Here is a 13,425-nt window from a genome sequence, read left to right as displayed (position 1 = left end):
TTCGTTATTTATTCAATTAAAATTTTTGCTTACATTTGCGTATATTTGTATTCAACTTTAAATGAGGTTGCCGTTCCCGTGTTTCTAAATAATACCTGGCGACTAATCAGTAACTATATGAAAACTAACCGCTGCTATTTGTTTTGTGACGCCTACACCGTTTCAGCACTTTGCTTTACCAGTCTAAGCCCGATGTATACTTGTCGTTCGCTCACATTCGGCCTTTGTGAAATAAGCGCGTTATTTCATTTTATTTATTAAAATACAGGAAAAGTCCTTCGACCCAGCACTCATGAGTAGAAAGCGAAAGCGAGAACGCCCACAAACTAAATGAAACGACCAGGTACAAAAGAACCTACCTGCGCTTCGTTCAAGTAATTGTACAGAGGCGATTGGCGAAGTTTTATGGCCTCGGCACAAACAAAAATATCAATTAAATTATATTTAATAACTCAATCCTGTAATACAATTAAATAGTTTAATTACCTGGACATGAGTAATACAATTTCCTTACATAAAAACATTTAAACATATTGTAATAAAATGTGTTTTTTTACTCAAACATTTAAGTAAGCAAAGCGAAATTATTGTGAAAACATTAAACACTGATGGTTAGCATAAAATCTCTGAATGATTTAAGTGATCTTTTCTCATAAATGTTCCTCGTTCCTCTAGACCTTCCCAAAATTTAGAGAGGAAACACATTTTCAACTACCAATTAAATATAACATATTGCGAGTTCATAGAAACACCAACAATACGGTGTTTCCACTTTATTGTTGTACTAATACATCACTTTTACTTTATCTTATAACACATTCATTTTCAACGAATATTATTGTAAAATAAATTATGGTAAATTTAATTATCTTGAACTACAAAGGTATATGTTACTATTAACTAAAGTATAATATTAAAATCTGCTTATTTTTTTTGACATACATTGTTTAGTATAGTTCTCAAAAACTGCATATACGGTTAACTGTGTCTACATTATACATATATATTTATGTTAAAATATTCTAAAATTGAGGTATGCTTGAAATTCGGCTGTATGGCGATTGACGTTTGGCTACACGAAAAGGGCATCGCGTCATCATTCTAAACACAATGAAACCACACAATGACAGAAGCAGCCAAAACAAGTACAAAAATAAGTAGATGAACCGGCTGGGCAGCCAGAGCACTGTGTAACTAAGCTGATGGTTCTCTGCAAATAGAATACCATAAAAAAGGTAATTGTTAAATTCTCTAAAACTAAAAATGTAGTACAGTTCACTTACCTAGCACTGCATATCCAAGTCCCATCTTCATTTTACCCATGCGGTATGAAGCTGTCGGCACCATAATCTCCAAGTATTCATGCTCTTTTTCTTTTAGAGCGCGCAGATCGAAGTGCCGCACAGTTGACTCATAGAAATTCACCACATGTGTCGATGGATGTATAAAAATTCTGGATTCATGCCAATGACCAGAGAATATTACGTGAGGGTCTAATTCGCTAAGTACTGAACGCAACAGTGGTCCACCCCCAATTAGAATTGGTGCATGAGAGATACCAATGCGCAGCCGTTGTCCGTTGTGCTCGCGATCTGGATTCGTGAAGTCAAGCATCATCCGATTGATTTTGAAGAATCGTAGCATATTCTCGTAATCAAACAGGTCCTCACTTTGAAATGCCTCTTCGAAACGGCGCACATTCGAATTTGAAATATATTCACCATCCTCACCGCCAATGTCATTATCACCCGGCACATGAATGCGCTGCGTATATGGAGATATAAATTTAAACTGTATACACATTTATTTTCAGATTTCCTTTCCACTAGTGGACATTTGAACTTACTCGTATATCAGTGTTAGTTTTGTAAATGCGCTGAAAACGTTTGACGTAACCTTTGAAATCTTGCTGCGTAGCAATGCTACCCTCGTCCAAAAGATCACCCAGGAAACAAATAACATGTGGTTGAGTAAACTGCAGGGATCGCTCGAAAGTCTTTCGCAAGTATCTGAAGCAAATATTCAAAGCTGAATTATCAACAAATTGGGACTTTCATCTTTATGTTATTCCACAAATCAAAGAATTTACAGTTAGTTTTATACAGCTTCCGAACGGCAGATTTTTTTATGAAAAGCTTTTTTATGGCAGGAAAAAGGTCTGCCGGGGTGCTCAATATTCTTATAAAAACCTTTTAGATCATTTAGTTTCATGGCAATAGTGGGTTTTGCACCCGGGCTCAACCGAATGGTAGTCACACAAAAAAGCATCCGGCCACGGCAGTTGAGAGAAAACAGGGCCAAAAATATAAAATATCGTTCCTACTAAAGTCGGGCAAAGGTTTTAGGCCTTATTTGTACGAATAAGGTACGGTAAGAATTCGACAAAAAATCAATTCCATTATTGAGTTGTTATACCTATGAAGAACTAAACAAAATTTTAATTTTTGAAAGCCTATAGTCTAAGCAGCAAGCGCTTCTTCTCTTTCTTAATTTTTTTTTGTTTCCTATAAGTGGAATAATTATTTATAATTATTATTGGGTATGGGAATAAGTTTCCGTTCTCGTAAAAGAGGTGTCGCTGCTGATATTATTTTTGTATTCGCTCTAGTAATATACTGGTGATTTGAAAGTGTATATGTGAGGTCTCCAACGCAGTAGTTGACATTCGTTTGAAGCGTAAAGATCCTTTTTTATCTGACGTCAAAAATGTCTACGTTCGTCCCGAAAAAACAGCATTTGCGGAAAGTTATGCTTCATTATTACCTTTTAAAGAAAAGTGCAGCTAATGTTGGCAGATCAACCGTCGGTAAACGCGATGGGAATGGTCCAGAAAGCAGGTAACTGGCCGGCGGGAGAGAGATATCAAGAGATGTTTGGTGACATGTGAGATGCGTCTTCCTAAATCGGTCCAGAAATATTTAGAGGGACTAAATTGGGAAATCTTGCCCCACTCGCATTACACCTTCGGACTACCATCTTTTCCGATCAATGCAGTCAGCCCTTAAGGGGGGAACCTGGTTTATAAGGTCAAAAAAATCAATTTTTTTTTTTCGTTTTAAGCGATTCCTAATATATTTCAGAATATTCACACAAAGTTACAGAGCCTAATTCCCAATATTTCCGTAGATACAAAGCCAAAGGTAGGCGAGCGTTAGGTAATTACGCTGTGACCGGACAGCTATAATACAAACTTCATCTTCTTTTCTCGACTTTTCATTTTAATGATTTCTTTGAATTGGCGTACATAAATGAAAAAAAAACGAATGAACCTTTTGAAATTAATCATAGCTTATTCCATTCAGTATTAAATTCTCTTCTATTTGAACTAACAAAATAGATAAAAAAAAATTTTCAAGATTTTTATACCAAGTTGAAGTGAATTTTTTTTTATAGAAAGGCATTTTTTTCTTTAAAACCTCCAAAAAGTTGAAATTTTGGAATTTCTCTCAGTTTTCTTAGTTCATCTAGAATAAAAAATCATGATAATTAGAAATCTATTTGAATTTTTTGCTTTAGATAATAGTTACGAGCTGTATCTTGTACGCCAGTTGGAAACTCCAGCGTTGCAGCGCTCTACTAATTTCTATGTTAAACATTTTTTTCAACTTATTTTAACCAGTACAAAAATTTTTTATACTTTTAAATGTTCATTAAAAGATAGAAAAAACTTTGCAGTGCTAAATTAATTTTTTCCTTAAAAAAAAAAATCGCAAAGAAATGCAATTTTTAGACCTCATAAACCAGGCTCCCCCCTTAATGGAGAGCGGTTCACTTTTTACGAAAACATCGCAAACTGGCTCAATGAATGAGGAATCCGTATGCTGCCTGAAAGATGGAGTAAAGTTGTAGCTTCGAATGGCACATACTTCACATAATATCATGTATTATTTAATTGTTTAAATAATTCATAACTTATTCCCATACCCAAAACTATTTTCAAATGTACAAACGTTCTAACATGGAAATCGGTTGTGCGCCGTAATATAGATAGTGCTTTTGTGTGTATGTATGTAGTGTGTATGCACGACATTTGTATAGTTGTATAATCAGTATTACAAAGTACATTGTTAATCAAATGGAAATTGGCAATGGGACATATTTTTGAATTATATATATATGTGTACAAAAAATTTTACTGGATACTTACCTATCTGCATCGTATCGCGATATGGGGCTCCAGAAGCCCTTCTCATAAGAATTACCTATTAATTGTGGATCAGCCACAAATAATATGCGGGTACAGTTATCTAACAAAATATGTAAGACATATTAAAAGCTTGCATAATATGCTGGTGCATAGCATATTTATATTCACCATATTTACAATCAATCTGTTGCCACGCGGTTTGACTAATGTAGTATATAATAAATTCGTTGAAGAAAATCAGCAGTAACGATAGTGATATGAATGCACGCAGTACTAATCTATAACATACAAAGCTGTCGAAAAAATACATTTTGTTGTTTGTTATGTCTGCATTAACGTACCTATTTATCAGACGCAGAGATGCCATGATTTGCCCTCGTTTGCTAAGTGTGTTCAAACACGTCCGCGATATGATGAATATGATATATTTTCAAGTGATTCAAAGGCCCTTGTAACTATGCTCTTGAGCTGACTTTAACACGCATACTCCCGTTACGTAGATATTCTGTCCCGTTATCTCTCTGATTTGTCTAACACTTAAATGAAAATAAATAAATATACATGTTAAAGAAATAAATTTTCATGATTATAGACTCACCTGATTAATTGTACAATCCCTGAAATGATTGTATTTGTCCACAACTTCTACTCTAATTCCTGGTTCATTGCATTGTTCATTATAGATGAACAAGACTGTGCCGGTAGAGGTGCAATTTCCGTTGCCACTAATCAATACATAAACAACGCCAACAAAAGCTCAACACTCCTACCACGGCTGCTATCATAAACGGCATTCGTGAAAAGAAGAAAGTCTACGACAATAATACTCACGCGTCATTTCTTTCATAATTTAATTAAAGCACATTAACATTTGTCTTATGACCGTTCTCTGCATTTGGCACGTACATAATTATACATTTAGACGTTGGCTTAAATTTCTATCAATTCGCACTAGCCTTTAGTATTCGTAATCTCGTTTATTTGTAAGTATTTTACATACGGCGTGTTTCCCTTTTACTTTGCTTTGTTGTGCTTTGTCGTTCGTAGATTCGTAGCCCTAAATAAATAAGACCACCCATTGTTAAGTTCTATTTTTGTGGACGCTACACATTATTTATATTTGATGCATTTTTTCCTGCGTTCATGTGCAATCTGCTTTTTCGTGCTTGTTTTGTTGGTGTTGTCCGTAAATAATGGCAATTGTTACCAACTCGCATAGATACTGCTGCTGCTGAATAAAATTAATTCCAATACATTCGTACAGATATGGCAACTCAATATTTCATAGCATGTTCAATGCATATGATTTATCGTTATTTGCAATAGTAATTTTTTATGCAAAATTTATTGAAGAATTGTAGATATTAATTCGTGTATGTAAAGTTTCAAATGCATTATTAAATAAATAAATTATTTTTCTTTAGTAAATACTAGTGCGAAAGTTCTCAATCATTGAATTGTGTTAGGCATGGAGTGTTTCATATCAATATTTACTAGTTTAAACATGTCGAATTATAATATAGGACTTACCTATTAGATTCTGATAAATTCTGGTGGTAAACGCACATCCCTCTCCACGGCTAATTAAGTTTGGATCTTACACTTTATTGAGCATTTTCTTTTTATGTATAATACATATGTCCATAATGTAGGCACTGAGAATACCGGTCTTAAAACTCAATAAATGTTATGTATATTTCGGACATGCTCCCTAAGCCCAGTTTTTGTAGTAAAACGTCTCTGGCAATAAGAGCAGGGCACCACACTACGTTTGCAAACATCCTTCAAAAGATGTTCCTCTAACTTCTCTTTAAAACGGAAAGGATATCCACAATGTGGACAATATACTGTCTCATTTTTGTGAATCACTTGATTATGATATTTCCACTGATCGTAAACTTTAAAGTATTTATCACAATCTATGCAGTGATACCGAGTGCTAGTATGTTCAGTATGCGAGGTGATGAAATGCCTCCGTAGAGTAAAAGTTCGGGTAAAAGATTGCTCGCACAATGGATCAGGGCATTTGAAGTTACGTGGTCTATGACGCTGTTTTATATGTTCGAGCAGGTGGACTTCGCGCATGTAGGCGCGCCCACATTCATTACATAGATATTTTTTATCTGCAGGTAATGTTTTATGGTCGAGCTCAATGTGGCGATAGAGTGTGGGTTTCCAGGAAAAAGATTGAGAGCAAAGGTTGCAAGAGTAGATGTTTGGATCATAAACACCATGCTCAGTTTGTTTATGTTCTATTATACGTTTACCTATCTTGGTACTATAATCGCACTCTTCACAATTGAAAATAACTGATGCGACGCCAACGCTTTTGATACGTTTGGATTCTAGTTCATGCGAAGACATGCATCTATCGATTTTTTCAGATATATTTAATGTAACTGTCTGGATTTTGCTGTCATGATGTGAAATATCCAATTCACTTCGTTGGTTATTCGAAGATTCCTCTGCTATGCTCCAGTGTGAAATTGAATTTGATTCCTCATAATCATTTGATAGTAATTCACCAACATTTGGGTCGAAATTTTTCGTAGTTGTTATTGGCGATTGCCATTGTGGAACACTCGCCTTAACACGCTGAAATTGGAAGTACTCTTCTGATTCTTGTATTCGAAGTATAATGTTTTGAGCAACCAATACTGACACAGCGCAGCGATTACAAATTTGCGCATCCGGCTCCTCCTCTATCGATACCTGTGAAAGGTTATATTTTATTAGGACGTCTGCTTCAAATTAAAATTGCGTGATGTACCTGTACTCCACTGATGTGGAAAATTACTCTAGGTAAATATTTTTTCCTCATATATGAATAAACGGAAAAATTGCTCGGATTTCTTTTTAAGCAAAAGCGACAATATAGTGGCATTTTTGGTACTGTATTTCAAATTATTTTAAAAGCAAAATGATTCCGAAGCCAACTGTCATTGGCGATGAGAATTCATCAGCTGCTAAAATGTGTTCGCTATTCATGTAATACTTGTACTAGATACGTAGGAGACATGGTGTACAGTATAATATTTAAAGAAAGGATACCTGCACAGAGGATTATGTCACGCCTGTAATGCTGAAAACAGTGAACGACGTAAACGCGGCCCCTCCCAGCTGTTACAATCAAACTAATGAGAACCCCATGTAAATGAAAAATTCCTTCCTTCCGTATCATAGTATCGTAGATTTTATTTCACGATATTTAAAAATTCCCTGTCAGCTGATTGCTCTCTCACCACACAGTGTTGCCAAGCAATACATTTCGAAGTCATTTACAAAATAAACTTAGAAAAATTATAGTTTTTATTAAAATAACTTAAAAACACTGTTGAATAATGTTAATTATAGATAAATGAACTATTTGCATTTGTTGGTTTTTGGCTTTGGTTTATTAAACAATGAAAAATTGTAACTGATAACGCGGATGTGTGAAAAAGGGTGTAAACAAAAATATCAATGGCAACATTGTGTAGATACAACCAAACACATGCACACCCAAACCAATGTATTGTGTAAATATGTAATTAAAAGAACGCAGTTGCTCGCACGGGATGAGTTCTTGTGCTCGTTAGGGGGGCTGCGGTAAGGTACTGCGTACGACGTTCATTGTTTTCAGCATAAGAAATATAGTCGAGGGTGAGTATCCTCAAGAGTATAGTGGAGTCCCTTTATGGCGGGTAAGTTCTAAAATTATTTGGTGGAAGTGAAAGATGGGATTTATGTAAATGTTTGAGTTGAAATTTTCAACTCAAAAAAAGATGTAAATTTCTAAAATTATCCGAGAGCTTCGACAAAGTTTATCGGAAGACATACATATATTATATTTAATACTCCCATATTGGCAGTAACTTCTCTGCGCAATGTGTTTGGATTCAGCATTCAAAGGGAGATAGTTTAGATGCAAATGTACGTTATGCGCATGTGAAGCTTTTACTAAGATTAGTGTCTGGGAATAATGTATGTGACAAATATACATTGTACAAAAATACAAATAAAAACACTCTTCGTCTTCCTATTTTTGTCAGACACCCTTGGTAGGAGTTTGACAGGTAGTCAAGTGTGTAATGGTGTGAGTGGTCTTTTTGCTTGAGGGTATTGGGGGGTTACTATGCCAAATTAGATATTTTATAGTAATTTTAAAAAGATTAGAATATCGAAAAAAAAGAAATATAAAATAAGGCCTTTGACTTGGAAAATTTACAATAACAAATAATTTTAATATATTTCTTAGATATAATATTGCTCTTTATTGAGAAATATCTGAATTTTGACATAATTTTTTAGACCTTTTGATACGATTTTCTACAAAATTTAATCATTGTTCATGCAACCATGTTCCATAAAAGAGCGTTTCGGAATCAGGTGACCATTTGAGTGGGCATTTTTTGATAACCAATTGAGGCAGGCAATGGCAAACCTCCGAGGGCATTTCTGCCATGAAAAATCTCCTCATAAAAATATCTGCCGTTCGGAGTCGGCTTAAAACTGCAGGTCCCTCCATTTGTGGAACAACATCAAGACGCACACCACAAATAGGAGGAGGAGCTCGGCCAAACACCTAACAGAAGTGTACGCGCCAATTATTTATTTTTATTTTTAATTGAGTGTTTTTACTTATGCATCTGTACAATGCAAATATATTCAAGCGAGTGAATTCATGTTTCATTTTTGATGAACAATTACTCGATTTTCTTTTTTTTTGTTAGCAGCACAGATATTTTACAAAGGACCTTTAACGCATTTGGGGCGACTTCACTTTGTGTTATCTTATGTCAGGGCTTTTAAATTTTTAAAGCTAATTACTGTGTGAATAAGTGTGGCCACTGAAAACCGTGTAAATAATAAACTGCGACTGTTTTGTTTGTATTCTCCTACCTTTATTTGATAATTTAGAAAAATCAAACAAAAATAGGCATAATGAAAAGCAATTGTGGGAACACAGCTGAAAGTGTCGTACGAGAACACACCTATACCTATCCTTTTGGCCACACTGAATTCATTATTCATTATTCAATTTAATTTAACGTCGTTATTCGTTCTAAGAAAGAGATGATCCGAGAAGCGTTCTTTCAAACGACAAGACATATAAAATTGGAGCTCCTTTCAGTGATGGTAAATGTAAGGAAAACTCCCGTGCGACAAAGTTTTTAACTGCGGCAAGTCTGATTTTCAGAAGCACGCCGAATCAGAAATACATCAAAAAAATATGAAGGCAAAAAAATGACACCTAAAATAAACGGATTTTTTTAAGAAAAAATCGAGTGAACCAAATGGTTCCAGAAATTTCGTTGAGCATAATGTCGCGCTGCAAGTGGTGAACCATTTAATCCCATTCTTAAAAGAAACCGTGCCGGATTCTGAAAAAATAAAAACTCTGCCTTGCTTTAATCAGAACTAAATGTAATGAAAAAGTCTAATTTTTAGTCTTTTTGCTGAATTTTCTTTACATTTGTGTTTATAATATAATCAATATGTGTACTTATAAATATTTGAAATAAAATTTGTTTTTATTATAAAGTATCAAAATAGCATCAAGTCCAAAACGTAAGCAAATAATTCAATTTTGACGTTGCAAGTGCCTCATTATAGTGCAAACACAGGAGAAAAAATATAGGGAATTGAATAGGCAAAAATTTTTGTAGGCGTAGGGAAAAGTAGGGAATTTTTTTGGGCTGTGTAGGGATTTTTCAAAATATCATTTACCATCACTGGTTCCTTTATAAGTTATAAGTTTTTATCTTAACAGTCTTGAATTAAACATCACAAATAAATAGTGTTAATATAAAATAAAAAGTAATTGTGGGGGATTTATTCCCCCATACAATGTATTTAATACTTGTAAACTAAAGTCAGCTGATGTGCAGTTTCCGTGCATTCGCAATGAGTTTTTGTGAACTCTTCTAAAATATTCACAATGATCGGACTAACCCAATGTCGGCTAACCAGACTGGTGAAAATGATATTTGTTTAAGTTACCACCTTTTAAAGGCAATATTAAACAGACTTTGAAAATTTCTCATCACATTATCTTTGTATTGTTAAAATTTTTTACTGTTTAAATTTGGTGATCCAATTAATTGGAATAAAATGAGTACATCCGAGCTTCCGAGCATGACGTCTAATTGGGATCAGATAAAAACTTTATAAATAAAGTCATCCGTTAGTATGATGTATTTTTGATTGATTGATGGATTATCTCTGAATCTCATCAGAAAAAAATTAATCTTGATGGACGAGATGGTTTCAACTGCTAATTTGAATATTTGGGAAATTAGGCATTGTGCTCTTTTAAGGGGGGACCCTCATTTAGACGGTCGAAAAATGCATCATTTTTGGGAATTTTTTTCTCAGGTAAAATAACTTCAAACGTTTTGTAATTCATAAAGTACTTTAATAAATGTCTTGACTGTCTACAAAAATTTTCGGAGAAGAAAAAAAACATTTTAAGTATGGAAATATACACCTCGTCCATGGCACCTCATTCTATCTGTGTACATTCTAGCGCTCTGAATTTTTTTCTGAAATAAAAAAACCAAATTTTTTTTAAAACTTTAGGATAATACCTTCGATGTGACATTTTGATTTAAAAAAAAAATGTCGAAATTGATATTTTTTACCCAGTTTTATGTTAAAAGTGATTTTTCATGCATAAAAATTGACTTTAAAATTACAAAAAAATATGAAAATCTTTTTTTTTTAAAAAACACTTAATGTCACATTGAAAACAATTTAATTATCTTTAAAATGAGCTATTGTAAAGCCTGATTGGTTCAATACAGCGTTCTCAATTGTGTACACAAAATCGAAAAATGATGTTTCGAGAAAAACGCGTTTAAAGTTTTGGATACAGGCGATCAGGCCACCCGCCGCGTCCTGTTAAAAATTTTGTCACTCCTTCAAAAATACAGATATCGACTTGAAATTTTGAAAGTATATTCTTAAATAGTTGTAGAATAGATTAAAATTATTTCCAAAAAATCGATTTTTTTGACCCGATAAATGAGGGTCCCCCCTTAAATGGAATTCCAGAGGTTCATTGAGGTTTCATTTCCAGCCATATCTTTGAAGGGCATATTTCACCAACTCGTATGGGCAGCTTTTGTTTTATTGAACCGTATCAAAATGGCGAACAAGTTATATTTTGTGTAATATTCCCTCTGCATTTCCCTGCATAAAAAAATTGTCTTACAGACAAGTGAAAGTTTCCAGTTATAACAACTTTCGATCTTCTTATCCTTAACGCAGCGATTCACATGAAGCGAAAGCTCCCCAAGAGTTATGCCTGGATAACTTTTTGAAAATTTTATGCTCGTATAATATTTATGTATGTATGTATATGGTTTGTCGTGGAGTTTAATTATGTATTGTTGCACACATGGACTTATATTAATTTTCTTAAACAGCATGCACGTACTTTCATATCCCTTACATAGCACCCTATATGAAGCACCAAAGTTTACAACTTGAATTTCCTGACTGAAATCGAACTAATCCAAAACATTTGATATTATTGGAAAAGATAATTTTACTTTAAATCTTTTAGTTTAGATGGCAAATAATGGAAAATGCTTTTATTTAACCTTGGGATGACACTAATTTTGAAATATTTATGTATTTATTTTTCCTTTCTAACAATATTAGTACCAAATCAAATACTGATAAATAAAATTAAATAATTTTTAAGTAGCACTTAATAAAAAGGAAACGATAAAGATTCATGCATTTATTTAATTACCTTTTTAAGCTCAATCGGGCTTATACATATGTTATGTCGATATATGTATAACTGTAACTATAATTATATTTAGTTAACTATAGTCTAGTTTGGACTAGTATGAGGCTGGTATATTTCTGATCGAAATCTGACAATTGATATCACGTAGGACTTCGCCATGTTAAAAAAACCAGTAGCTTAAATGGAAAGAACACAGTTGCCCAAGTTGTGGTACAGATCACAACTAGTACATTTGCTACAGGGTAACTATATCTTTGCATTCACATACATAAATCCTAACATACATAGTATGCACATACATATGTTTTCGCAAATGAATTCATTTGTTCATAAACATATATATGTACATATGTGCATTTAAATGTACAATGAGTATAACGGGAACAGTTCAGGGGTAGTCAAACTGAAACCCTCTGAAACGCTATCAAATTATAATAAAAACAAAAAAAAATATTTCCTTGGTTTGTCGGGCAGTCGTATCATAAATCTTCAACTTTATAGCATCAATAAATGTCGAAGAGAGCTGCAAAATTCGTTGCAGACAGAAGCGGCGGCGTCTGCGTCAGCACCAACATATTGAAGGATTCGTACGAACATTACTTGTTATTGTTGCTTTGTGACAGCTACATACATACATACATAAATAGAAGAGAGCTAGGATAGAACTGGTTACTGAAATTATGATTATGTTGGACAGTATTTACTACCCCTCGTCACTTAAATGTTAATGCTTTAGTTGCTTAGCATTTTGTTTGTGTACGTAAATTGGCAGAGCGAATTTTTATTAGGATTATTCGTACAACCGCTTTTCTACCTAAGGTGTATGGTGTAATTGGGACAGTCTCACGGAAGTACTAGTTTTACAATATTCACTTTATGCATAATGTATGTAAGTGCATCATACTATTTACAATATTAACTGATTTTTTTAATTTATACTGAGTCTAAAATTATTGGAATAATTTTGTGTCTTTACATCTGATTACATGATTGTTGGGGTTGACCCGGCTCGAAGGACCAAAAATGTTGCGGCGGTTTTTTCTGCTTTGAAAGGCACTTAAGTTCATAATGCAGTCATTTATTTAGATAGAGAGTTGACATCCGAGTTGACTGACGAACAATATGTTAAGGGAATAATAATGAATGATGATAATGCAAATATGTATAGCGATGAAAAAAGATATATCGATGTTGTTGAAGTGAACTCAACAAGAGGTATATCGATGTTGTCCAAATGAACCCAACATACCGCCACCCTTGAACTATCATGATATGTTCAATATGTAAATTACAAAGGAAATAAATTCGAATACAAAGTTAAGCAAAAATAGGAATTTCAAACTTTAAATAAGTTAAATAACTACATTTTAGTTTTCTTCGGAAAATACGTCCCCTTGAGTTGGTAGAAGACACAGCTTAGGTATTGGGCGAGTGAATTCTCCGTTTGCGGTTTTTATCGTTACGATACGTACGTGACCATCTCTACCAGGAAGACAATGAATTACTCTTGCGAGTGTCCACTTTGTTGGAGGAAAAG

General features: G+C 33.9%; 4 protein-coding genes across 8 annotated transcripts in view; 1 reads left to right on the top strand and 3 right to left on the bottom strand.

Annotated features, from left to right (window-relative positions):
• LOC129244830 (protein 5NUC-like) overlaps window positions 1–117 on the bottom strand; it is a 30,304-nt gene extending 30,187 nt beyond the window's left edge. Inside the window, exon 1 of the mRNA XM_054882709.1 lies at window positions 34–117. The gene's annotated coding sequence lies outside the window, so the exon portion shown is untranslated. The remainder of the gene's footprint in view (window positions 1–33) is intronic.
• A 615-nt stretch (window positions 118–732) lies between these two features.
• LOC129244630 (metallophosphoesterase 1) lies at window positions 733–5,786 on the bottom strand. 4 transcript variants are annotated; one of them, XM_054882364.1, is made up of 8 exons: window positions 5,678–5,786; window positions 4,746–5,378; window positions 4,489–4,683; window positions 4,316–4,440; window positions 4,148–4,247; window positions 1,847–2,009; window positions 1,284–1,791; window positions 733–1,210 (listed from the first exon to the last, which is right to left on the bottom strand). In XM_054882364.1, exons 3-8 carry the CDS (start codon window positions 4,512–4,514, stop codon window positions 1,023–1,025), a joined length of 1,110 nt encoding a protein of 369 aa, XP_054738339.1. In that variant the 5' UTR covers window positions 4,515–4,683; window positions 4,746–5,378; window positions 5,678–5,786; the 3' UTR covers window positions 733–1,022. The 4 variants fall into 4 exon arrangements, with proteins under 4 accessions (XP_054738339.1, XP_054738341.1, XP_054738340.1 ...); XM_054882366.1 differs by having other exon boundaries at window positions 1,284–1,764; XM_054882365.1 differs by having other exon boundaries at window positions 4,316–4,425.
• Window positions 5,732–7,249, bottom strand: LOC129244629 (zinc finger protein 184-like). The gene is made up of 2 exons (XM_054882363.1): window positions 6,918–7,249; window positions 5,732–6,859 (listed from the first exon to the last, which is right to left on the bottom strand). The coding sequence occupies exons 1-2, from the start codon at window positions 7,029–7,031 to the stop codon at window positions 5,825–5,827; spliced, it is 1,149 nt and encodes a 382-aa protein (XP_054738338.1). The 5' UTR covers window positions 7,032–7,249; the 3' UTR covers window positions 5,732–5,824.
• A 437-nt stretch (window positions 7,250–7,686) lies between these two features.
• LOC129245205 (tyrosine-protein kinase-like otk) overlaps window positions 7,687–13,425 on the top strand; it is a 56,880-nt gene continuing 51,141 nt past the window's right edge. Inside the window, exon 1 of one of the 2 annotated variants that reach the window (XM_054883238.1) lies at window positions 7,687–7,789. Coding sequence is in view for 1 of the 2 variants with exons in the window: in XM_054883237.1 (XP_054739212.1) it covers window positions 7,824–7,830 (7 nt within the window). In the remaining variant the exon portion in view is untranslated. Of the gene's footprint in view, window positions 7,831–13,425 lie in introns of both variants that reach the window. The other variant, XM_054883237.1, reaches the window with a different exon arrangement.

Source organism: Anastrepha obliqua, chromosome 4, assembly GCF_027943255.1.
Source record: "Anastrepha obliqua isolate idAnaObli1 chromosome 4, idAnaObli1_1.0, whole genome shotgun sequence".
Taxonomy (NCBI): domain Eukaryota; kingdom Metazoa; phylum Arthropoda; class Insecta; order Diptera; family Tephritidae; genus Anastrepha; species Anastrepha obliqua.
This window is presented reverse-complemented; position numbering and strand designations above follow the sequence as displayed.